General features: G+C 41.2%; 1 protein-coding gene and 2 long non-coding RNA genes across 7 annotated transcripts in view; 2 read left to right on the plus strand and 1 right to left on the minus strand.

Annotated features, from left to right (window-relative positions):
• Positions 1 to 13,197, plus strand: part of LOC141101442 (uncharacterized) — a 161,318-nt gene extending 148,121 nt beyond the window's left edge. The window contains exon 3 of the long non-coding RNA XR_012234977.1: positions 13,013 to 13,197. This is a non-coding gene — a long non-coding RNA (uncharacterized lncRNA). The remainder of the gene's footprint in view (positions 1 to 13,012) is intronic.
• Positions 60 to 22,762, minus strand: LOC141101441 (uncharacterized). Of its 2 annotated transcripts, XR_012234976.1 has the most exons (6): positions 22,626 to 22,762; positions 4,821 to 5,048; positions 4,597 to 4,733; positions 3,931 to 4,072; positions 3,246 to 3,554; positions 60 to 2,420 (listed from the first exon to the last, which is right to left on the minus strand). It is a non-coding gene; the product is annotated as an uncharacterized lncRNA (long non-coding RNA). The 2 variants fall into 2 exon arrangements; XR_012234975.1 differs by lacking the exon at positions 22,626 to 22,762 and having other exon boundaries at positions 4,821 to 5,964.
• Positions 22,680 to 26,003, plus strand: part of MRPL30 (mitochondrial ribosomal protein L30) — a 28,108-nt gene continuing 24,784 nt past the window's right edge. The window contains exons 1-3 of one of the 4 annotated variants that reach the window (XM_073590540.1): positions 22,680 to 22,851; positions 24,624 to 24,696; positions 25,525 to 25,608. In XM_073590540.1, the coding sequence (XP_073446641.1) occupies positions 24,646 to 24,696; positions 25,525 to 25,608 (135 nt within the window). In that variant the 5' untranslated portion in view covers positions 22,680 to 22,851; positions 24,624 to 24,645. The other 3 variants (XM_073590539.1, XM_073590541.1, XM_073590538.1) reach the window with 3 other exon arrangements.

Below are 26,003 nucleotides of genomic sequence, written 5' to 3' on the forward strand. Positions count from 1 at the left end.
GGATTAGAGCACATGAAAAGGGAAAAGTATATGCACACAAATAGGGATCACCACAAAGATATGAAAAAAGTATCAATTTTATTAATGGACACAACAAACAGACACTTTGTGGTTAAAAACAATTAAAAAGTCTGAACAACCAGACATTGATAACAAAACAAAGACAATGGGTCATTTTAATAAATAGTTAAATGCTATGGGTCCCAAGACCAACCATACAGTATAATGCCAGGTATCTGCTAGTTACCATAACCTAGGGTCTATCAAATCAATTGTTATGACAATCATGACCTCAAATCAAAAAAATACCATATTATCAATAACTACTATGGTTACATAGAAATTCTACATATACCATGGACAGAAAATTGAATGCTTATGTTGCCAACACAAATAAACATACATTAATAAGTCCCTTTCCCTAGCGTGATATCACCTGGTTTCTGAGGATGAACAAGCTACCGGGTAGGTTACATGGGACCCCCAAACCCACGCGTATCGACACAGTGATGTGTCTTTCTCAAGGTCAGTGTGATGTTCTGTTGAAGTCCTTTATATACCTATCCAATTAGTAATCACTCTTACCAGCTGAGTTTCAGAGTGGGGGAGAAAGGTAGATCGGATCTGAGTTTAATGAAACAGCGTCCTGCTCCCATCCGTGTGCAGGAGCTTATATTAAGATCATATATCACATCAATACATTCAAGCACAAGCACCAAAACATAAGGTGACGCATAGTGTGAACACGGCCACAGTTTGATGTGTCAAAAAACAATCTGGACACTGGCACAACATAACAGCAATAATAAACTTTATCTGTGCACTCAATATAATGCGCTAAAAGCGCTACCATAAGATGACGCATAGTGTGAATAAGGTCACAATTTGATGTGTCAAAAAATAATCTGAACACTGGCACAACATAACAGTAATAATAAACTTTATCTGTGCACTCAATATAATGAGCTTTTATCTGTTCACTCAATATCACGGCACCCAGATTGAATCCTTGCTGGAAGCATCTTGGGGATATAGCAAAAATCATGTATCACATCAATACATTCAAGCACGGGCACCAAAGCTAAAGCGCTACCATAAGATGATGCATAGTGTGAATACAGCCACAATTTAATGTGTTAAAAAGTGGTCTAAATATTGGCACAGAATGACAGTAAAAATATATCTGTTCATGACACCCAAATTTAGTAGCCCTTGCTAGCACCATGGCTTAATGCGCTAAAAGCGCTACCATAAGATGACGCATAGTGTGAATCCGGCCACAATGCAATGTGTCAAAAAAGTGATCTTGACACTGACGCAGCATGACAGTAAAAATATATCTGTTCACTCAAAATAACGAGCCCCAGATCTAACACCACGGTTTAGTGTGCTAAAAGTGCTACCATAAGATGACACATAGTGTAAATACAGCCAGAGTGTAATGTGTCAAAGAATGGTCTAAACACTGGCACAGTATGGCAGTAAAAATATATCTGTTCACTCAATATTACGACACCCAGATTTAATAGCACTTACTAGCACCACCGCTTAATGCGCTAAAAGCGCTACCATAATATGACGCATAGTGTGAATGCAGCCGCAATATAATGTGTCAAGAAGTGGTCTATACACTGGCACATCATGACAATAAAAATATATCTATTCACTCAATATCCAGATTTAATAACCCTTGCTGGCACCACGGCTTAATGCGCTAAAGGCGCTACCATAAGATGACGCATAGTGTGAATACAGCCACAATATAATGTGTCAAGAAATGGTCTATACACTGACACAGCATGACAGTGAAAATATATCTGTTCACTCAATATAACGATATCCAGATTTAGTAACCCTTGCTAGCACCACGGCTTAATGCGCAAAAAGCGCTACCATAAGATGATGCATAGTGTAAATACAGCCACAATTTAATGTGTCAAAAAGTGGTCTTGACACCGGCACAGCATAACAGTCTACGTGTTTATATGTTCATAATTTATCTTGATGAAATCAAGCACCCCTCCTATATTTTAAGTCACTCAGAAACCAGGCTCTGATATCACGCCATATATAGACTTAACAGGGTTACTTAGCTAATCCTGAAGAAGCTAATCATCTGCACGAAATTCTCCTGCAGATGTTGATGACCAACATATTAAGACACAGAGCATTTGAGTCAGACATGAACATGAGTTATTTTAGTATCAAAGGTACATCCATATGAAGTTCCAATATAATACAAGGACTAGACCACAACTTGTGTACCATCAATAAGAAACATAATCATCACAAGATAATTAGTCTTAAATGTCCAAATATTATCCAAGATGTAACGAATTGGTGGTTGTTCTATCCCAATCAACATCATCACGTATCTTTCAGAAGATATTCTCCCAGATTTGGATCCCAGTCCTAGAGCCCTACGGACAAAACAAAACAAAAGAAAACGTCATGGGGCTGGGGGTTCACGGGAGGAATCAGTGTATCTAGACCAACTGTAGACTGGTCATCAAAGGAGATAAGAAGATAGTAAGTTAACTCTCTTTGTAGAACCCTGTATACAGCAGCTCTTCATTTAAACCCCCTGGAGCCAAGCTTTTGAGTTCAAAGATCCATCTGGCTTCACGCCTCAATAGCTCATTTGTAATTTTACCTCCCCTGATGCTTGTCTGAACTCCTTCCAGCCCCATGACTCGAAGGGACTTTGGACTACCACCATGACATTCCAAAAAATGAGCTGCCACAGACGTGATCTGTTTTTCTTTAGTTTTATCAACTCTAGCCGTGGCTATATTAGAGAGATGTTGTTGAACTCTCCTGCGCAACGCTTGTGTGGTTTGACCCACATACACCTTATTACAACCACAAACCAGTTGATAGACCAAATTGCGCGAACGACAATTGAAATATGCCCTAGACTGGACCTGTATAGGTATACCTGGTATTGAAAGCCCCCTAGTCGCAATCATCAGTGGGCATACTGTACAATTACCACAAGGGAATGATCCCTTGTTGGAATTACCACATCTGATTTTGGTTTTGGAACGTCTGAAATGGCTATTCGTAAGGTAGTCCTTAAGGTTTGTTGCTCTCCTTGCTATCATCCTAGGCCTCTCAGAGATAAAATTCTTTAGTTTATTCTCACTACAAAGAATATCCCAATTGTTGTTCAAAATTCTATAAATATCACCCCATTGATTATTAAATTTGGTTATTAAATTTATTGTGCTTGGATTAGTTCTCACCCTAGGTCTCAGGGTGTCTTCTCTCGTGCAGTTCCTTGAATATTGATACGCTCTAGACACCGTATTTCGTGGATAACCACGTTCCAGGAAACGCTCCGTTAGAGCACGAGATTCTTTTTGGAAATCCTCCAGCCGACTGCAGTTCCTCCTTAATCGTAAGAACTGTCCCTTCGGGATCCCATTACGCAGGTGGGCTGGGTGAAAACTCTTGTAATGAAGAAAGTTATTCGTCGCTGTACTCTTCCGATGAAGTGTCGTGTTTATCTTATTATCTTGAATCATACTTTCAAGTCAAGGAAATTCACCGAGCTGTTGGAAACACAGGAGGTTAAACGTATATTCCAGCTGTTGTTATTAAGTTCCTCAACAAAATAATCAAATTCTACCCTCGAGCCTGTCCATAGGATGAGGATATCATCAATAAAGCGGTACCATCCATGCACATGGCACTGGAAGGCTGATTTTGTCCGCACTTGAGTATTTTCCCACCATCCCATGTACAGATTCGCATACGATGGTGCACATCTGGCACCCATAGCGGTACCCGAGACTTGCCTATAAAAAACTCTATCAAAAATGAAATAGTTTTTTTCAAGTACTTCCCTCAAAAGATCCAAAACAAAGGTATCATGTCCCCTGTGCCCTGTTGAGAACAAATCCAAAAAATACTCTACAGCCGAAATACCTATGTCATGCTTTATGCTCGTGTATAATGCCTCGACATCTAAAGTTGCCAGAAGGATGTGGTCCGGAAGTTCCAAGGGTTCCAGGCACTGGATAAGATGTGCCGAGTCACGATTGTAAGAGTCCAGTCCCTGTACTATAGGCTGCAAGAAAAAGTCAACATATACACATGACCTTTCGTATAATCCTCCTATACCCGACACAATCGGTCTCCCAGGTGGTTTTTGCAGGGATTTGTGAACTTTGGGCACCATGTAAAATGTTGGTACTACTGGATGTTTTATTGTTAGAAAGTCCTTCTCTTTTTTATCTATTATCCCATATTGATATGCCCTACAGAGTAGTCTATCTAGATGAGATTTGAAAATCTCTGTGGGATCAGAGGGAAGGGCTTGATAATGTTGAATATTAGTCAATTGTCGCCTGGCCTCATCCATATACATATCCTTAGGCCATAGGACCAAATTTCCCCCTTTGTCAGCCTGCTTGATCTCAAATGTATCATTATTCCTTAAAGCAGATAGCGCCCTCCTCTCTCCCTTTGAAAAGTTATTATGACCATGTTTATTTAGTTTTAATTTTTGAATGTCTCTACTAGTCTTCTCAAAGAAGATTTGTATGGCTGGGAAGAGTGCAAATGAGGGAGTTGCCTGAGAAGGCAACCTACCTGTAAATTTTCGCCTCCCATCATTATGTTCATTTTCTTCCAAGAGATCAAGGAGGTCCCGAAGTACTTGTCTATCATTATCAGATACATCATTAATTTTTGACGGATTTTGATATAGCATTTTAAAAGTCAGGTGCCTACAAAAGAGGAAAAGATCTTTAGTCAGTTCAAACTTATCCAGCATGTTCATAGGTGAAAATGAAAGACCCTTTAACAGTACTGACCTCTCCATGGTTGACAACACATATGAAGTAAGATTAATGATCCTCAACTCTCCCAGTGCCATGTCTTGTTCTGGCCCCTGCTGATTATGCTCTCCCATCACCGTCGGTTGTTGTGTCGAGTCACTCGCTTGAAGCTCGGTGACCACTCTCTGTATCGTCCCATATTCTTCTTGCGTCTTGGTGTGTTTCCTTCTGCCCCGTCTGTGCCGCTTTCGCGGTCGCTCGTGTCTGAGGATAAAAAATCACTAGAGGAGTAGTTGGACTTGTCTACCAGTTCCTCCCTTCTCTTGGTCTGTTGTTTATAGCCACTTCTATTGCGTTTATTTCCATGATGTGTCCATCTATACGCCTTCTGATCCTCATAGTCCATTTTATCCCTATGGAATTTGGACTTTTTACCTCGTATGATGTCTTTTTCAAATTTATCTATGTTCACTTTTAATCGCTCCTTAAATGGATCAACCTTCTCTCTTTTATCATAGGTAGCAAGAGTATTTTCTTTAGTCCTAATTTCATCCTTTAACTGAGAAAGGAGAACCCTGTCATGCTCTATTAACATGTCCATTATTAAAAAAGAGCATTTTTGAAGGCCCTGCTCCCATGTTGTCCTGAAGTCTGGGGCTACTTCCCAAGCAGGGAAGATCTGCACCCTCAATCCTCGAGGTAATAAATTTAATTTCTTGTACTCCTCTAGCGTTTTGGCATTCCAAAATGTCTTAGTAAGATTTTTATGCAAATTGGTAATGTCCGAAGTTAAACCCAAAAAACCGTCATCATTATTTGCACCAATCCCAGAAACAGTATCCACTGAATCAAATATATCCGTCACTTGCTTCCCCCAAGCTAACTCTCTGGTATTTAAATCCATAATCAATAATAATCCAAAATGTGCCTCCGTTTAAGAAAGACTAACCACTGCAGAAAGCCACAAAAACCAATGTCTGACAAGATATAGAGTAAACGGGCACCAACCACAATATCAGTTTAGGTGGGATCACCTGGTGCATATAAATGGATTAGAGCACATTAAAAAAGGGAAAAGTATATGCACACAAATAGGGATCACCACAAAGATATGAAAAAAGTATCAATTTTATTAATGGACACAACAAACAGACACTTTGTGGTTAAAAACAATTAAAAAGTCTGAACAACCAGACATTGATACCACTCTGAAACTCAGCTGGTAAGAGTGATTACTAATTGGATAGGTATATAAAGGACTTCAACAGAACATCACACTGACCTTGAGAAAGACACATCACTGTGTCGATACGCGTGGGTTTGGGGGTCCCATGTAACCTACCCGGTAGCTTGTTCATCCTCAGAAACCAGGTGATATCACGCTAGGGAAAGGGACTTATTAATGTATGTTTATTTGTGTTGGCAACATGATAAGCATTCAATTTTCTGTCCATGGTATATGTAGAATTTCTATGTAACCATAGTAGTTATTGATAATATGGTATTTTTTTGATTTGAGGTCATGATTGTCATAACAATTGATTTGATAGACCCTAGGTTATGGTAACTAGCAGATACCTGGCATTATACTGTATGGTTGGTCTTGGGACCCATAGCATTTAACTATTTATTAAAATGACCCATTGTCTTTGTTTTGTTATCAATGTCTGGTTGTTCAGACTTTTTAATTGTTTTTAACCACAAAGTGTCTGTTTGTTGTGTCCATTAATAAAATTGATACTTTTTTCATATCTTTGTGGTGATCCCTATTTGTGTGCATATACTTTTCCCTTTTCATAGCTGCAGCAATGCCTCTCGGTCACTGCCCTCCGATCTTTGTTCACAGGCTGCAGTGCTCACATCACTAATTCAGCACGTGACCACTGCAGTTAATCTCCTTGCTCAGCAGTCATACCAATATAGATGACTTGTCATTCTTCAGCCCAGTGATCCTTTTACAAGGAACCTGTTGATAATATATTTTTTTAACATATGAAAGTGTTAGTATGGCTGTGTAGGCACTTGTCCCCCCAATAAAAATGATCTCCTCTTTGTAATGATCCAATGTGGCAGTCATAAGAAATCTATTGTAGAAGTCATATACAAATCAGACTAGAAGTGCTAGGACCAAATCGGGAACGCACTAATGCTTTTTGGTACATTGACCTGCCCCCAGGGCTCTTTTGGCCTGATTAGTGTAGAAGCCATGCACCAGATTTGTCATGACTGGCACATTGGATCTCTACAAAAAAGGGACTATTTTTTTTACTGGGTGACAAGCATCTATTCATCTATACCACTAATTCCACATGCAAAAACACACTGACAAGGTTCCCCTTATTTGAACTTCTGTAATGTATTGAGGACGTTCCGTTCTAACACACTTCTCAGAATGCAAAAACAACATCAAATCCTGTGCTGACATTGTGGTAATAAAATAATTGTTCAACTTCCAAAAAAATGTTTTCTAAAGGCACTTGGCTCAGTCCAGCATTCCTGTGAACTCTGTGGGGAGGGCGGAGTAAGCTGCTGCCAGGAACATCTGGCAAAAGGATCAGTTCACATGTATTGGGTCCTTTACTTATTCAGAATCTTATCCTGTTTTGTTTTTGTTTTCACAAATTTTTGTACATATTTGTTATTTGTGTTTGCTTCTTTCTGTGGTCATTCACAGAAAAGTGAACTTTTATAACCAAACTTTTGGGGTAATCTTTTCAGAATGAAAACAAGTGTTAGTTTTGCCCACGTAACATTTTCTTGTTTAAATATAGTCATAAGTTCTTTCCAGACTACAAAAAAATAGCTGTCCTGACATGACTCCTAATCTGCTTAAATCTGATCTAAGCAGTACCACTATTAATACTTTTTTTGGCATAATGTATAAATGGCAGATTCTATGCCATATCTTGTATTAGTAACCAAAGCCAGAAGATCATGAAAAGTATGGAGGAGATCCACAGCAACGACATAAATTACATCTTGTTACGAGAGTCCGATCTCTTATTAGAAGACCGTACCGAGAGAAGGAAGTGGTTGAAAAACTGGGACTTAAAAAAGGTATATAGTTCATGTTATGGGAATGACAAAGGCCCTGACTCACTGATTTTTTTTTTTTTTAAGTTTCACAATTAATGAATCGGCTAAAAAAATTGGAATTGTGAGACTGTCTACAAACTGTAAAACAGAAAAGCACAGGGGAGCACATATAAAATAGACTTAAAAAAGGCTCAAATAGAATAATGAATAGGGTGCAAACAAAAAAAAAGCTGAAAGCTAGACTAAAAATAGGCGTAAAGGCCATGATGAGGCCTCAATGTTATCTAGTGGAATGTGGTGCAGGAAAGTGATGTAAGATTTACCTTGTATGACCTCTAATTTATGTTGTCCATTCTGCTAAAACTCACTTTATGACTGCAGACTTCTGAGTCCTTACAGCGTATGCACGTACGCACCGTACTGTCAGGATTGTTCCTTATTGCCAGAGAGCGCAGGAGGTCACATGACCACAAGCATGACATTTGCATAGTTCTGGCCACATTCCAACTAGACATGCTTAGCCTTTCTTAGTTCACTTGTATTGAGCGAGGTCAAGCACATCTAGTCAACTTGGGACTGCATGTATGCAAATCGCCTACTTGTTGTCACATTAAGACCCGCTCACTCTGGTTATATTGAACAATCCTGACAGCTTGTGGTGTGCGCACTGTAAGGATTTAGGAGTCTGCAGTCACATTGAGCTGTGACAACTGGAATTGTCATGAGCACTACTTGTAGCTGTGAATAAGCTGACTCATAGGCTATGTGCACACGTCCTGAATTCCCATGGAAATTTCCGCAGAAATACCGGAATTCCATGCTGCCGGAAATACGCGAGAAATCCACATTTTTAATTTCCGCGTATTTCCAGCGAAAAAGCGTTTTGCAAGCGTAATGAGCTTGCAGAATACTAGCGTTTTCCAAGCGATCTGTAGCATCACTTTGAAAACTGATTGACAGGTTGGTCACACTCATCAAACATAGTGTTTGACAAGTGTGACCAACTTTTTACTATTGAGGCTGCCTATGCAGCATCAGTAGTAAAATGATCTAATGTTAAAAATATTTAAAAAATCGTATTTCTCACCTTCCAGAGACCGCTACATCATCAAAGGTCATTGTCGCAAGGCATCGCTGGGAACAGGAGTTGCTAAAGAAGCTGGCTGTTCACAGAATGCTGTATCCAAGCATATTAATGGAAAATTGAGTGGAAGTAAAAAGTGTGGTAGAAAACAGTGCACAGTCTCAAAAAATAAATAACAAGAGGCTAATTCATGAGAGGCTCAGTTTCTCTTGTAACTCTGCTAAAAATTCAACTTTATTTCAAAAATCACAAGCACTTAATTGCCAAAAATAACTGGATGCAGCGATTTGTATATATACTGAGTGGCTTGCGGTGTTTTATGAAATCTATGCACTGTTTTTTTGTTTCAGGTCCATAATTACATATGGACTTGCTGGCTTGTGACATGGTTTTTTGTTTCTTGTTTTTTTTTAGTCTGGCTGGAATAATTCTAGGTATTGATATATTGAAAATTGACTCCTTGGTAATTTTGTATATTATGCATATGCTCTCTACTATCTATTAAGCTCCGTGTAACAAAGGGGAATTTTTATACATTAGTTCTGTAGGAGAAAATTAGATCAATAAGCGATCAGAGTCTATTATATATCTCTTTGAAGAAAAAAGCTATCTAGCTAAACTTAGGCCATCTGAAGAAGAAAGAAGAGCATTGACCATCTATAACTCAAGCCAAGAAGAATTAGAATTTATACCTCTTTTCTTTCTCACCTCCATATTTCATTTCTTTATCACATCCCTGCAACTATAGGGCCCTATATAGGTGTAGCAGGGTGAGCCGTCGTTGAGTGGGGGGGGGGGCAATTGTGCAGGTCCTAGGGCTCCAACCTCCGCTGATAGGTAGGGAGCGATTAGCCAGTGCAGGGAAAGGCACCTCCCAGTAGTGTTCATTTCTGTTTGGTATGATGCAATGTTAACTTTGGCAATTAAGTGTTTGTGATTTTTTAAATAAAGTTGAATTTTTAGCAGAGTTACAAGAGAAACTGTGAGCCTCTCTAGAAAACGGTGCATAAGCAACCTGGATAGCCACAGCCTTGAAAAGGCCATTCAAAAATTTGGGGGAGATTCACAAGGAGTGGACTACTGCTGGAGTCATTGCTTCAAGAGCTAAATAGATGTATCCAGGACATGGGCTACAAGTGTCGCATTCCTTGTTTCAAGCTACTCATGACAAATAGACAACGCCAGAACCGTCTTACCTTGGCCAAGGAGAAAAAGAACTGGACTGTTGCTAAGTGGTCCAAGGTGTTATTTTCAGATGAAAGTAAATTTTGCATTTCATTTGGAAATCAAGGTCACAGAGTCTGGAGGAAGAGTGGAGAGGAGGCACACAATCCAAGCTGCTTGAGGTCTAGTGTGAAGATTCCACAATCAGTGATGGTTTGGGGAGTCATGTCATCTGCTGGTGTAGGTCCACTGTGTTTTATCAAGACCAAAGTCAGTGCAGCCGTCTACCAGGAAATTTTAGAGCACTTCATGCTTCCCTCTGTCGACAAGATTTTTGGAGATGGAAATGTCAATCTCCAGCAGGACTTGGCACCTGTCCACTCTGACAAAAGTACCAATACCTGGTTTACCAACAACAGTATCACTGTGCTTGATTGGCTGTCAAACTCACCTGACCTTAACCCCATAGAGAATCTATGGGGTATTGTCAAGAGGAAGAGGAGACACCAGACTCAACAATGCAGACAAGCTGAAGGCTGCTATTAAAGTAACCTGGGCTTCCATAACACCTCAGCAGTGCCACAGGCTGATCGCCTCCATGCCAAGCCACATTGATGCAGTAATTGATGCGAAAGGAGCCCAGACCAAGTATTGAGTGCATTTACTGAACATACATTTCAGTAGGCCAACTTTTCGGATTTTAAAATCATTTTTTCAAGCTGGTGTTATAAAGTATTCTAATTTACTGAGATAATGACTTTTGGGTTTTCATTGGCTGTAAGCCATAATCATCAACATCAACAGAAATAAACACTTGAAATAGATCACTCTGTTTGTAATGACTCTATATAATATATGAGTTTCACTTTTTGTATTGAAGAACGGAAATAAATTAACTTTTTGATGATATTATAAATTTAACAATAAAACACACGAGCGCTTACTCAAAGCTAGATGGGGTTATGTCCTCAGCAGCTAGTGCCAAAATAGGGATCGGCGTCAGCCCAAAAATAGAATAAATAACAAACAAAATATTGGCCTGCGCTATAGAACACCCCAATGAAAACTGGTTGATTACCAACAAGCCTGGATGGTGGGAGCCCCACTCGGGTGTATGATACCAGTAGTCCCCAGCAGATATAGTGATTAAGGGAGCACAGTAGGGACAAAATGCAAATACTGCGAGGTCCTACTGGTAAGTAGAGAACATATCAACTAGTGAGATTAGAACAATAAGAGATCCCACAGACTCTCATAATATAGGACATGGGATCAGACCAAACAATATGATAATAATAATAGCAGTAAGGAGTCAAACTGATTCCTTACTGCTATTATTATCATATTGTTTGGTCTGATCCCATGTCCTATATTATAAGAGTCTGTGGGCTCTCTGATTGTTCTAATCTCACTAGTTGATATGTTCTCTACTTACCAGTAGGACCTCGCAGTATTTGCTTTTTGTCCCTACTGTGCTCCCTTAATCACTATATCTGCTGGGGACTGCTGGTATCATACACCCCAGTGGGGCTCCCACCATCCAGGCTTGTTGGTAATCAACCAGTTTTCACTGGGGTGTTCTATAGCGCAGGCCAATATTTTGTTTGATATTATAAATTTTGTGAGAGGCACCTGTAGCTGCTCTAGAATGACATGCACCAATTCTTTAAGAAGCTTGCACCTCTTAATGAATTTATGCTGCTGACTTCATTAATCAAGGAGTCCATTTACAAAACTTATGATGCCAGTTATTGGCTGCAATGGTCATATGGATGACATCATCACTGTCATTTACTCCAGTTAGCCCATTTTTTTTTTTCTTAAATTTCCATCAACCTCTTTAACGCTTATTTAAATCAATATGGGGCATGTTTGCTTACTCAACCCCCAAGAATGGAACGCAGTAAAGCAGACGTATTCCATATCTTTTCTGCTGGCATCACTCTAATAAACAAAACACAATTGAATATAACATAAACTATTCAAATCCACTTCTTCCTTCCTTGGAACAGCTGAAATAGCTGAAAGACCCGTTATGTTGATGTAAACAACTGATAGCGTGGAAAACATTAAAGAGGTTATCATCAAGCATATCTTCTTTCAAATTGTGAGCCCCCCAAGTTCATCATAGCCTGGTTGCTCCAAGTCCTGCTTCTCGTACCCTTGGCAAAGTCTCCTGCAGGCAAAATGTAGTATAACATTGCAGCCCTTCAGATGAATACTAATCCATATAATTGGGTTCTGCCATTAGAATGGAAGCTTCTTTTGCACATCTTCTCTCCACTGTAACTTATGGATTGGGGTCCTGAGCCAAAGACATCCCCTTCTCATAAGATATCCGTATTTGCGAACATGTAGACAGGGGTTGTCTCGCTCCACTATTTACGTCTTATTGAAAATTATTTCTGTTTTCAAGAACGATGGGATTTTTTTAATTCAACAGTTTACTGGTTGTTGCAAAGTGCACTGACACGCCCCTAGTGCTCTTCCATCCTGATCTGCATATGAGTTCTACATTTAATTTCTCAGGACTGTCTCATTGGATTGCTACAAAAATAAAAAGTATAATTTTAATTGGGGATCAAGCCACACTACTATGAGGATGCGGATTTCCCTGGTTACATTCATAGTGCAGAATATATGTATTTTATTGACTCTAATATAAAAATATATTGAAATCAATAAAATATATGTAATATTTTTGTTAGACAGCCACATCCCATGCAGGGATTACCTAACAGTTGCGAGATATGCAGCCATGGGGAGTTGAACATATTTTTTGAGCACGCCGAAGACACTCGGTTACCACCACAGCATGCTCAGTTAATACCTTATCCAAGTATGTTCACTCATCACTAGTCGGGAAATAAACAATCTTTAGTGTAATGCATAGAAATAAAAACTGTATGCAAAATTAAAGTGTTCTTTAAAAACTTTTCTTTAGAGTCCAGCCATTGAAACTACCCTATGGACTTCCAACAGAGGATGACTTGTCTGACAGCTACCTGAACAGCTTAGGCGAGCTGGTGATACGGAAGAAGCTGCAGTCGATTGACATAAGATCAACTGAAAAGTATTATAAGGTGTGCTGCTATTGTCCTTTGTAAAATAAAGCTTTTTTGTATAGTGTTTGTATTTTGAGAATTACATTTATTATTTGCAACAGACCTTTTAAGTTCCTGCACAGCGGCATTCATTCAAGAATCTGGCGAGTTCCCACATGGCACTGGCAATATACAAAGTGATAGTGCAGGCTTAGGTGTCATGCCCGTGCCTCCCTATGGTGGGTATCAGCTGGAACATACTACAACGATGACTGGGAATTGACGTGACTGCCAAATTGTTTCATTTAACCCCGGAGCTTTCTCTGCATGCGTTGCGTTGCAGTAGTGGGGAGCTGAGAACCCCGACAGTGACCACGTAGGAACTCCATGAATGAAAAGTTGAGTAGCCATACCTATCAAAAAGTATGTGTGTGGTGGTGATACAACCTGTGGGACAGTACTGCTGTCACTTGCCCTGCTTCTATCACTGACCTCAAACGAATCATCATCAGGGGGTGGTGCTGGTGTCATTCACACATTTCACACAGATTTTATCACTATCCCTGATGACAGTTCATTTCAGGGAAAGAGACCGTGGTGTTAGAAGCAGTGACTGTAGTGACTGAAGATGTAGTCACTTCTCAATCACCTGTACTGAACCAGAATGTCCTCAGAGTAAATTGGTGACAGTAGCTGTGGTAACCACAGCGCCACTCCATGATGATGTCCTGTTCCAGGTGGGGTGATAGAAGCTGCGGGAAAGTGACTGCAGCCCCAGCCTCCTGTGACGTCCTATTTAAGAATAAAGCTTCAAAAATGTTTCACTAATGTCCCAATGAAATTCTACTAGGTATGACTATAATAAGCATTAACAGGATTTTAAACTCATACATTTCTCACCCATAATTTCCCTTGGGATCAATAAAGTATATGGTATCGTATCGTATCTGGTTAGGGAATGAATATCCTGCCAGCAGGTCATCTTTAATTAAAGTACAGTGGGTACAGAAAGTATTTTTTTCTCATTAATGAACACTCTGCACCCCATCTTGACTGAAAAAAAACAGAAATGTAGAAATTTTTGCAAATTTATTAAAAAAGAAAAACTGAAATATCACATGGTCCTAAGTATTCAGACCCTTTGCTCAATGTTGAGTAGAAGCACACCATTGAGCTAGTACAGCCATGAGTCTTCTTGGGAATGATGCAACAAGTTTTTCACACCTGGATTTGGGGATCCTCTGCCATTCTTCTTTGCAGATCCTCTCCAGTTCCATCAGATTGGATGGTGAACGTTGGTGGACAGTCGTTTTCAGGTCGCTCCAGAGATGCTCAATTAGGTTAAGGTCAGGGCTTTGGCTGGGCCAGTCAAGAATGGTCACAGAGTTGTTCTGAAGCTACTCCTTTGTTATTTTAGCTGTATGCTTAGAGCCATTGTCTTCTTGAAAGGTGAACCTTCGGCTAAGTGTGAGGTCCAGAGCACTCTGGAAGAGGTTTTCATCCAGAATATCTCTGTACTTGGCCGCATTCATGATTCCTTCAATTGCAAACAATTGTCCTGTCCCTGCAGCTGAAAAAAAACCCCATAGCATGATGCTACCACCACGTTTCACTGTTGGGATTGTATTGCGCAGGTGATGAGCAGTGCCTGGTTTTCTCCACACATACCGCTTAGAATTATAACCAAAGAGTTCTATCTTCATCTCATCAGACCAGAGAATCTTGGTTCATAGTCTTGGAGTCCTTCACGTGTTTTATAGCAAACTCTATGCGGGCTTTCATATGTCTTGCAATGAGGAGAGGCTTCCGTCGGGCCACTCTGCCATAAAGGCCCGACTGGTGGAGGGCTGCAGTGATAGATGACTTTGTGGAACTTTCTCCCATCTCCCTCCTGCATCTGTGGAGCTCAGCCACAGTGATCTTGGGGTTCTTCTTTACCTTTCTCACCAAGACTCTTCTCTCACGATTGCTCAGTTTGGCTGGACGGCCAGGTCTAGGAAGACTTCTCATGGTCCCAAACTTCTTCCATTTAAAGATTATGGAGGCTACTGTGCTCTTAGGAACCCTGAGTACTACAGAAATTCTTTTGTAACCTTGGCCAAATGTGTGCCTTGCCACAATTCTGTCTCTGAGCTCCTTGGCCAGTTCCTTTGACCTATGATTCTCATTTGGTATGACATGCATTGTGAGCTGTGAGGTCTTATATAGACAAGTGTGTGCCTTTACAAATCAAGTCCTATCAGTTTAATTAAACACAGCTGGACTCCAATGAATGAGTAGACCCACCTCAAGGAGGATCACAAAAAAATGGACAGCATGTGACTTAACCCCTTCATGACCCAGCCTATTTTGACCTTAATGACCTGGCCATTTTTTGCAATTCTGATCAGTGTCCCTTTATGAGGTAATAACTCAGGAATGCTTCAACGGATCCTAGCGAATCTGAGAATGTTTTTTCGTGACATATTGGGCTTCATGTTAGTGGTAAATTTAGGTCAAATAATTTTTACGCTTATTTGTGAAAAATCTGGAAATTTGGCAAAAATGTTGAAAATTTCGCAATTTTCAAATTTTGAATTTTTATTCTGTTAAACCAGAGAGTTATGTGACAAAATATTTAATAAATAACATTTTCCACATATCTATCTACTTTACATCAGAACAATCTTGGAAACAAATTATTTTTTGTTAGTAAGTTATAAGGGTTAAAAGTTGACCAGCAATTTCTCATTCTAAAAACAGCACCCTTCATGCTGATCAAAACCACATACAAGAAGTTTATTAACCTTTCAGGTGTTTCACAGCAGCACGGAAGGAAAAAATGAACATTTAACTTTTTAGCCACAAAAATGATCTTTTAGCAACTATTTTTTTATTTTCCCAAGAGTAAAAGGAGAAAGTGGACTCCAAAAGTTGTTGTCCAATTTGTCCCGAGTACGCTGAAACCCCATATGTGGGAGGGAACCACTGTTTAGGCGCACAGCAGGGCTCAGAAGGGAAGGAGCGTCATTTGACTTTTTGAATGGAAAATTAGCTCCAATCGTTAGCGGTCACCATGTTGTGTTTGAAGTATAGGAGTAACCCCGGCACACTAATAACATGAAAGTAAAGTCTTCTCAACGACAGTCTTTAATTGTTGTGATTTTATTGATTGTGAAAATGTGACATGTTGTGTTTGGAGAGCCCCTGTGTGCCTAAACTTTGAAGCGCCCCCACAAATGACCCCATTTTGGAAACTAGACCCCCTAAGGAACTTATCTAGACACAGAGTGAGCACTTTGAACCTCCAGGTGCTTCACAAATTGATCCATAAAAATGAAAAAGTACTTTTTTTTTTTTTCACAAAAATTTTCTTTTAGCCTCAATTTTTTATTTTCACATGGGCAACAGGATAAAACGGATCCTAAAATATTTTGGGCAATTTCTCCTGAGTACACCAATACCTCATATCTAGTCATAAACCACTGTTTGGGATCACGGCAGGGCTCGGAAGGGAAGGAGCGCCATTTAACTTGACTTTTTGAATGGAAAATTAGCTCCAATCGTTAACGGACACCATGCCGCGTATGGGGAGCCCCTGTGTGCCTAAACATTGGAGCTCCCCCACAAGTGACCCCATTTTGGAAACTAGACCCCCCCCCCCAAGGAACTTATCCAGATGTGTGGTGAGCACTCTGAACCCCCAAGTGCTTCACAGAAGTTTATAACGCAGAGCTGTGAAAATAAAAAAATCATTTTTTTCCTCAAAACATGATTTTTTAGCCTGCAATTTTTTATTTTCACAAGGGTAACAGGAGAAATTGGACCTCAAAAGTTGTCCAGTTTGTCCTGAGTACGCTGGTACCCCATATGTGGGGGGAAACCACTGTTTGGGCACACGTCGGGGCTCAGAAGGGAAGTAGTGACGTTTTGAAATGCCGACTTGATGGAATGGTTTGCGGGCGTCATGTTACGTTTGCAGAGCCCCTGATGTGCCTAAACAGTAGAAACCCCCCATAAGTAACTCCATTTTGGAAACTAGACCCCCCCAAGGAACTCATCTAGATGTGTGGTGAGCACTTTGAATCCCCAAGTGGTTCACAGAAGTTTATAATGCAGAGCCGTGAAAATAAAAAAACTTTTTTTTCCACAAAAATAATTTTTTAGCCCCCAATTTTTTATTTCCCCAAGGGTAGCAGGAGAAATTAGACCCCCAAAGTTGTTGTGCAATTTTTCCTGAGTACGCTGATAGCCCATATGTTGGGGTAAACCACTGTTTGGGCACACGTCGGGGCTCAGAAGGGAGGGAGCACTGTTTGACTTTTTGAACGCAAAATTGGCTGGAGACCCCCTGATGTGCCGAAATAGTGGAAACCTCTCAATTCTAACTCAACCCTAACACCCCAACATACCCCTAACCATAAACACAAGCCTAACCCTAATCCCAACCTCAACACACCCCTAACCCTTATCTTAACCCTAATTCCAACCCCATGTCATGTCGGACGCTATTCACACCACAGCGTCCGGCAGGCAGAGGTAGTTCCACCTCCGTCCACTATAGCCTCAGTGGCGCCGGCTTGAGTTTCTCAGGCTATCGGGGGTTAATCTAGCTGGAGATCAGGTTGGATGTTTGGTCACGCCCACGGTCTTTAAATAGTCGTGCTGGCCTATGGGCGTCGCCGATTATAGCTTGTGTGTCATACCAAGTGGTTCCGGTCTGGAGTGGAGGTGTTGGAGAGAGAGAGAGAGAGAGAGAGAGAGAGATTCATATCTGGTGTCGTATGATCCATTGTTACCTTCTCGCCTTCCCATATTTGTGTTTTGTTGTGCCCTGTTCACATTACTGTATAGTCCTGTGTGTATGCGGCGCGGTGCAGTTTAAGTTCTCCCTGTCTGTCTTTATTGTTTGGGGCTTTGGTGGTTTGTCTCCTCACTGGGTGGAGGGTTAAGCTTAGGGCTGAGCAGGAGATAAGGAAAGGGTGGAGGCTCAGGCAATTGCACCATCAGCAAAAACCCTGAGTTGAGGGTCAGACAGGGTTTCCCCTAGTGAAAGGGACACCACAGGGGCCCCGGGTATTTCTGCCTTAGTTGACCTAAGCCCCGCGTGACACCCCAGCCCTAATTCCAACCCTAACTGTAACCCTAACGGAAAAATAAAAATTAATATATTTTCTTTATTTCATCATTTTTGCCTACCTATGGGGGTGATAAAGGGGAGGTTTATTTCCTTTTTTTTATATCACTGTGATAGGGTTTATCACAGTGATCAAAATGTACCATGCATTTCAACAGCCAATCAGAGCAATCCTAGTCACGGGGGGGGCAAGCCAGCACCCCCTGGGGTGAAGTACAAGACCTCCTGTACCTGCGGATCAGGTGACCTTTCAATGACCCCGGTCACCCGACCGGCAGGAACATGATCTCCCCATGACGCCACATAGGCATCACAGGTCGGATTGGCACCGACTTTCATCGGGAAGGGGTTAAATATGAGTGTCTGAGCAAAGGGTTTGAATACTTATGACCATGTGACATTTCGATATTTCATTTTTAATAAATTTACAAAAATTTCTACATTTGTTTTTTTTTTTTCAGTTAAGATGGGGTGCAGAGTGTATATTAATGAGAAAAAAATGAACTTTTTTGAATTTACCAAATGTCTGCAATGAAACAAAGAATGAAAAATTTAAAGGGGTCTGAATACCTTCCATACCCACTGTAAATTCTATTAGTCAAAAAATGGCTGCAAATAACCATATAGTAAAATGATGTGGAATGACAACGCCAATGCTAAAATTCACCTGCCAGTATGATTCTGATTCTCCAGGTCATTGCGAGTTCATAAACACCAAAATGTCTAGGTTCTTTTTTATTTAAGTGGTCAAAAAAATAGAAATACAGCGGCATGGGATTTCTATAAATCCACTCCACTGTGCTTCTAATGTACAATGCAGCGTTTTACACGCAGCGCAGATGAGCTACGTCCAAAATGCTGCTCTTCCAGATCGTGGGCACCTATCCGAGGTATGGAAAGGTTTGCAGCCCCTCAATGTAAACAAGAATGGTCTCATTTACTGACCACAGATGAATAGGTTGAAAATTGTGGAGACTTGAAAAGCAGATTATAAATATCTATCAAGTTATTTGGTAATGTTGTGTTCAGTCCAATGTTTAAAATTCTAAAATGAGTTACCCTAATAAACTAAACCCCTAGAGATATTTTAGAATGGCATTATTGTTAATGTCAAGTCACCTCCTCTCACTCACAAAATGGTAGAAAATATACTGAAATCAAAAAGTCTTATGCATCACCAAATGGTACTAGTAAAAAGTACAGCTTGGTCTGAAAAACACAGGTCTCCACACAACTACATTGGTGGAAAAATGCTATGGGTCACAAACCGAATTATTAAAAAAATTAAATCGTTATTGCCATAATTGCATTCACTTGAAGAATCATGTCAGATAATTTTTACAAAACCTGTCATGTAAAAAAAAAACAAAAAAACGCTCTAACCTGCTGATATAAGGTCACTAGCGTTCTGAAGCTGCGATGCCACCGCACTGAAAGCCAGGCTACTGGTGGGAGGAAATGAATTCCTGGCAGCCCCGGGTTTCAGTCATGGGGTGTGGCCTCAGTAACCGCTCAGCACATAGCGATCGGTGGCTGTAACCCCGTACCCGCACTGAGTGATAGCATCTCTGCATTGATGCACTGCTGGGCCGAATATCAGCCAGTGCCGGGGCACTGTTTCAGCCGCTGATCACTATATACTGAGGCCACGAATCTATCACTGAAAGGCTGAGGCTGCAGGGAAGAATAAGGCTGAGTTCACACGTTGCAGTTTTTTCACGTGTCGCAATTTTGCCGCGAAAACTAAGCATCCCATGCATTCCTATGGGATTCCACAATGCTGTGGTTTTTACCGCAGCGGAATCGCTTCGCGGTAAAAAACGCAGGATGCTCATTAATTTTGCGGAATAGCGGCGGCGATCCCGCACCCATAGGAATGCATTGCTCTGCTTACTTTCCGCATGTGGCTGTGAAGGTCAGTCAGTCCGAAAAATTGGGAAAACTTTGAAAGCGTCCCCAAACGCAGAGGCAAATACCATCAAGCGCTACAAAGAAACTGGCTCACATGAGGACCACCCCAGGAAAGGAAGACCAAGAGTCACCTCTGCTGCGGAGGATAAGTTCATCCGAGTCACCAGCAGCTCAGATTAGATGTGCCTTCATCCAAATAGTGGTGAATACACTACCCCTTCACCCGACGCGTTTCGTTTACTCATCAGGGGAGTCAAATGGGGCCACAGTAGCCAAGCGTTATAGGTGGCCGTTTCATGTCCAAATCGTCATAATGTGTACACCAAACGCGTCGGGAGAAGGGGTACTGTATTCACTACTATGGGGATGAAGGCACACTTGACCAGAACCTGCAATTTGGCGAGACCGTTCTTTTTTTATGCCAGAGAGTCCTGTCCTATGTCATGCTAAAGAACCTTTCATCAGAAGGATGTGGTTTAAAGAAGGGAATGCATGACAATGATATGCCTTGTTTAGGACTATAAAACTATGACTCGCATGTTATTGTGCATTAATCAAAATCCCTAGGAACTCGCAGTAAATGACTGCTGTCGTTTTAGGGTTGAAGCTGTTTGTGCTTTTTGTAGGCAGTACACTATGTGCATATTATTCAAGGTTATGCTAGATGAACGGGTAGACCCATGTATTGCTGGTGAATATTGCATTTAGAAAATACGTAGGCGTTGTATGCAATACCAGTATGTCACTATGTTTTGATTTGTGTGGCAATGTGCAATGATTATGGTGTTACTGTAATACCTGATTATATACTATTTAGTTTGCAGTATCGGGACCTATAGGCCTGTGTGGATAGTTGCAATAAAATCCAATATTTTTTGTGGGCATTCTGCAATATACAGTCTAGCACCATTAAGTAATATATCTGGATGCAGAATCTGGTAGGCATCTTTCTGTTGCAGCAATAATAAATTTGGCTGGCAAGATGCAATAATTGGTGTTGGGGTGTTAATAGTATTGTGCCAACCAATCAACAGGTGTCTATAAAGAAGCAGAGAGTTCGTGTATAGAAACTTTTATCGAACGGATATCTCGGTTGGTTATGAGTGCGATATAGCACACCAGCTTCATTTGTGTGTAGTTTGTTTTGAGCACCTTGTTTTGAGATTTTTATGTTGAGAAATAAAAGTTATATTTTAATCCTTATCCAGTCGCTACTTTGAAGAACCTAGAACATAAGACATATTTTCAGTTGTTTCACACTTTTTTGTTAATTAGATAATTCCACGTGTTAATTCACAGTTTTGATGCCTTCAGAGTGAATCTACAATTTTCATAGTCATGAAAAGAAAGAAAACTCTATGAATGAGGTGTGTCCAAACTTTTGGTCTGTACTGTATATAAGAGTGAGAGGTGGTTTCTTTTTAACCTTTAATGTTCAAGAATAAAGAACACAGCAGACAGCGGTCTTATTTCCAGGGAACACTAGTATATGAGCATTCCCCCTTATCCATGCGGATCACATACGTGGGTCACCTTCTCCTAAGGCCTGTTTCACACTTCCGTTTTTGACCATCAGTCAAAATCTGCCGTTTTTGCACAAAAACGGATCCGCCATTTTTTTGCGGATCCGTTTTGTTTCCCCATTGATTCGCATTACTGGCGGATCTTGACGGATGGCCATCCATTGGATCCGTTTTTTTGTGGATCCGTCAATTTTTTTGCGTCCGCCGAGATGCCTGGACGGACCATGTAACGTTTTTTGTGCTGCAGGATCCGCATTCTTATAGAGAGCATGCCCGGAGGAATGAAGTCAGGCAGAAATTTAACCCTGAAATCATTTCTGGCGGACAGAAAAAAACTCGTCTCTTTTTCCTGGGCAGCGGTTCCTTTAAAATTCTTCATTCGGTGGATCCGTCAAAAAAACGGTCTGGTGGCATCTGTTCACATCAGTTAGGAACAGATCCGCTTTCCGCCATTTTGGCGGATTTTAACTGACACAAAAAAACTGAAGTGTGAAACAGGCCTAAGCTGTAACTGAAACTCACCAAAACACATTAGAAAGAAATCCAAATTCAATTCCCGATTATATAAAATACAAAACAAAGTATACTAGCCTTAGCGACGTGTCATTAGTTTACCCCAGAAATAACTATGGCCATGGGTGACACTTTCCTTGAGAAAGCACCAAGACACAGTGGGTTTGGAGCAGTCGGTCCGGCTGTAGACCTGTCCTGTGTCCCAGCTGGGAGGGAAATAGATTTGTTTTACATTTTTTTGCACTTTACAGACTTGGATAATATTGGGGGGATAGATTGAGAACACATGCTGCCCCCTGTGTGCTGGGGGGGACGGTGCCCTGTGGAGAGACCCTGCTACTCCGAGTGCGGCCTATGCAGCGGAGGAGGCAGAATGTCACACTCCTCGGTGCCGGCAGCCAGCCCCCTGCTCTGCCCTGTGCTCGTCATCACGTGGTCCCACCTACTGACCCTTGAGAACCTGCAGGAGCAGCTCTATGCCTTCCTGATAGCAGACCAGACTCTCCGTGTAGCGCCCTCTTCCGTCCAGCTCCACCGCCCTCCTGAGCACGGCGCCGGCGGAGTTCTCCACACCGGCCAGGGCTGACATGATACGGAGGACACTGCCCACCGTTCACGATCTATCGCAGCCCGAGTTTCACTAGCTACACTTCCGCGTTCCACCGACCGGAAACACGTACGTCAGCCGCCTATTGCCGGCGCGCTTTACTTCCCGTGCTGCACACGACAGTCTGGCCGTGCGGTGTTTTAGAGCCGCGGGCTCTGGTGATGACTGCCCGGTGCCCACTGCAGGGCTAGAAGGTCACATACAATACAGGGAAGGTACGGAGGTCTCCCATGGGCCTCTTGTGATGACGTCATAACTGCGCGCAGTCTTTCACTTCTGTAAGCTGTGTAATAACCTTCAGCCGTGGTGCATTGTGGGTGCCGTTCTACCACAGACCCGGTGTGCGTGTCACGGCGTGTAGTCCAGGGGCAGTAGACATACACTACCCACTGTAGTGCACAGGTGAGGACAGGGACAGAGTAGCCCGGACCCCAAGGTCTCGTGCTCCCCTTTGATAGTCCATGTAACACACAGGCGCTCTGGTGCACATCTGTATGTGTTATATGATGAGCTCGCAGCGCGCATGGAGCGCTATACATAACATAGCGCTGTACAAAATCGAGCAGGAGTGCGAGACGCCATGTCATACCGAATGGGAAATCCTGGCCAAGCCTGCTCCCAAAGTCACTGCTGTACCTTGGCTATTCTATCAGCTGTGGCACCAAAATGTGTTCAGTTCTGGGACCGTTAACGTTTTTCTACCATTTATATATGTGTGTAGTGAGTGCTGCTCAAAAAAGTTACATTGTAGGTGATTTTCACTATTACGTTTCTATATTTTATGGAGGTTAAATATAATAAACCTTTTATTTTGCCTCACAGCTGCAGCAATGCCTCTCGGCCCCCCCAGTCTTTGCTGACAGACTGCAGTGGTCACATCACTAATTCAGCACATGTGACCACTGCAGTCAGTCTCCTGGCTCCGCAGTCATACCAATGTAGATGACGTGTCATTCTTCAGCCCAGTGATCAGCTGCAGCTTTCACACGTGCGGTAGTTGTGTTATCACCGCTGCAGCCGGTGAACGAAGACCGGGAGCATCAGGAAGAGGCGCTGCTGCAGCAGTGAAGGTGTATCATGATGGATAGATATATTTTTATTACAAGTATTTCAGAGATCAAGACATTGGCCTGTACTTCCTGAACAATTTTTGTAGTTCTAATGCACACAGAAATAGTATTATTTAAAAACATAATGCACTTGTGTTTATCTCCCATACTTTGGTAGCATAAGATGTCATTTTGTTATTTCCAACCTCAGTAACCTGGTAAACTTCAGAAATTTAATAATGGAAAAAAACAAAAACTGAGGTTTTTTTAAAATCTATTGTTTAATGATAATTGTCTAAGTTACCGTCCGCTGCTGCAGTCTAGCATACACAATGCTTATAAGCTTTTGTCAATAGAACTTGTAACCATTGATCTAAAACTGTCCGGACTGCTGGACCACATGATCTGAAAAGCTTTAGTGCCCATTCACTCCTGTGAAGATTGGGGAGTGGACAGTTCGGGACAGCGGCACAACCTGCTCCGATCTGTCAATATTCAGGAGGTTTAAGAACGGTGTGTACCAGAAGAAGCAACTTCAGAGCAATCTATATTTCACTAAAGAGCATGGGAATATGAGAGCTGAAATGTCACAATGCCACTACTAGCGCTTTGTGTTTCCCAGCGCAGGGCTGTTAATCTCATTGTAGCAGTCCCATCCTCACTCAGGAGCAGACGATGCAACAGGAGCCCTCCTGACAACCTGAGTTATGGGGGTTTAATGAAGTCACTTGTTTCATTGTGTCACAGCCATCTTATACTCGACTAAACTACGTTTTACTTTTTTTTATGTAGGACAGAAGATTGGTAGATAAAAATGAACCTGGGATGTTGTCATGTTCTGCAAACAAGAACATTGGGACTGAAGGTATTGTTCTATTTTGAAGTCCCCATTGAGTACCAAACCATTCTCTTTGTTTTATGGGTTTGTGTTATAATAATTGTAATAAAGTCCTTTCTTTTGTGTGCATGGGTGTATGTGTGTATATATATATGTGTATATATATATACCCATGCGTGTATGTATGTATGGGTGTGTGTGTATATGTGTGTGTGTGTATATATATATATATATATATATATATATATGTGTATATATATATGTATCTATGCACATGACTGCATATATGCCATTTATTTTTGCTTAAGACTTTGAAACTCTTTTCAGCTGATGTAATACATGGGTGTTACTTTTGGGTGTTACTTTTTGTGAACGTTAGCAGGTTTCCTTGTCTTACATGACTTCTCTGGTAACTGTAGATAAGGATTTCTAACAAGCTCAGCATATTGTATGTACTCTTTTTTGCAAACGCAATGTTCCAACACCCTTTTGGCTTTGCTATTTAAACTCTTAAGAATATGTATTGAGTTAGACAGAGGACTCCTCACATCTTGTGTGGTCGTCATTCTCTCTCCATGCCGGCATGTCCAATAAAGAAGCATCTTACTTATTCAGGTCTGGACGATTTCTAATTGGAAGACTGAAACTCCCATGACAGTTTGATTTCCTGGTACTTACTATTCTATCTAGGGAAACACTATGCTATGTATTGGTGATGGTCCCAGCAGATGGAAATGATAGCTTTTTGTAGGTATTTGTCACCTCTTAGTTTAGTGGGGTGTAAAATTATATTGTTAAATGATGTAATATCATGTTGGTGATACCACCTCTTTAAACTAACATTGCTTTATTCAGCTTTTGACAGAGCACCCTTCTAAATCACTGGTGTGGACTGACTGGATCCGCCATAAGTTTACAAGGTCTCGCATTCCTGAAGAAGTAAGGTTTTGCTCTGTTTTAGTTTAAGATCTAAATTTATTATGATTTTAGATGCATTTTTATGTATAAATATACCATACGTATAAAACTAAGTCTAGAACACTGTACATAATCTTTAAAGGGGTTATCCCCTTTCAAAAAAATTTTTCCCAGTCAAATAAAAAACGGAGTTTTATGCACCCTGGGTCTAGCACTGTCACCGCCGCTGTCCCAGTCTGTTTGGTTGCAGGGTGATGTAATGTTAATAGCTCTGCAGAGAATTATTGAGTTCAGCAGTTCTACCGATATAGGTGGCTTGAGCTGCCAAGTTCACTGATTGGCTGTATTGTTGACACCACTGCAGCCAATCAAAAGACCAGGACAGCAGCAGTAACACAGCGCTGGATTTCTGAGAG

This window comes from Dendrobates tinctorius, unplaced genomic scaffold, assembly GCF_039654945.1.
Source record: "Dendrobates tinctorius isolate UK_male_01 unplaced genomic scaffold, ASM3965494v1 ptg000117l, whole genome shotgun sequence".
Classification (NCBI taxonomy): domain Eukaryota; kingdom Metazoa; phylum Chordata; class Amphibia; order Anura; family Dendrobatidae; genus Dendrobates; species Dendrobates tinctorius.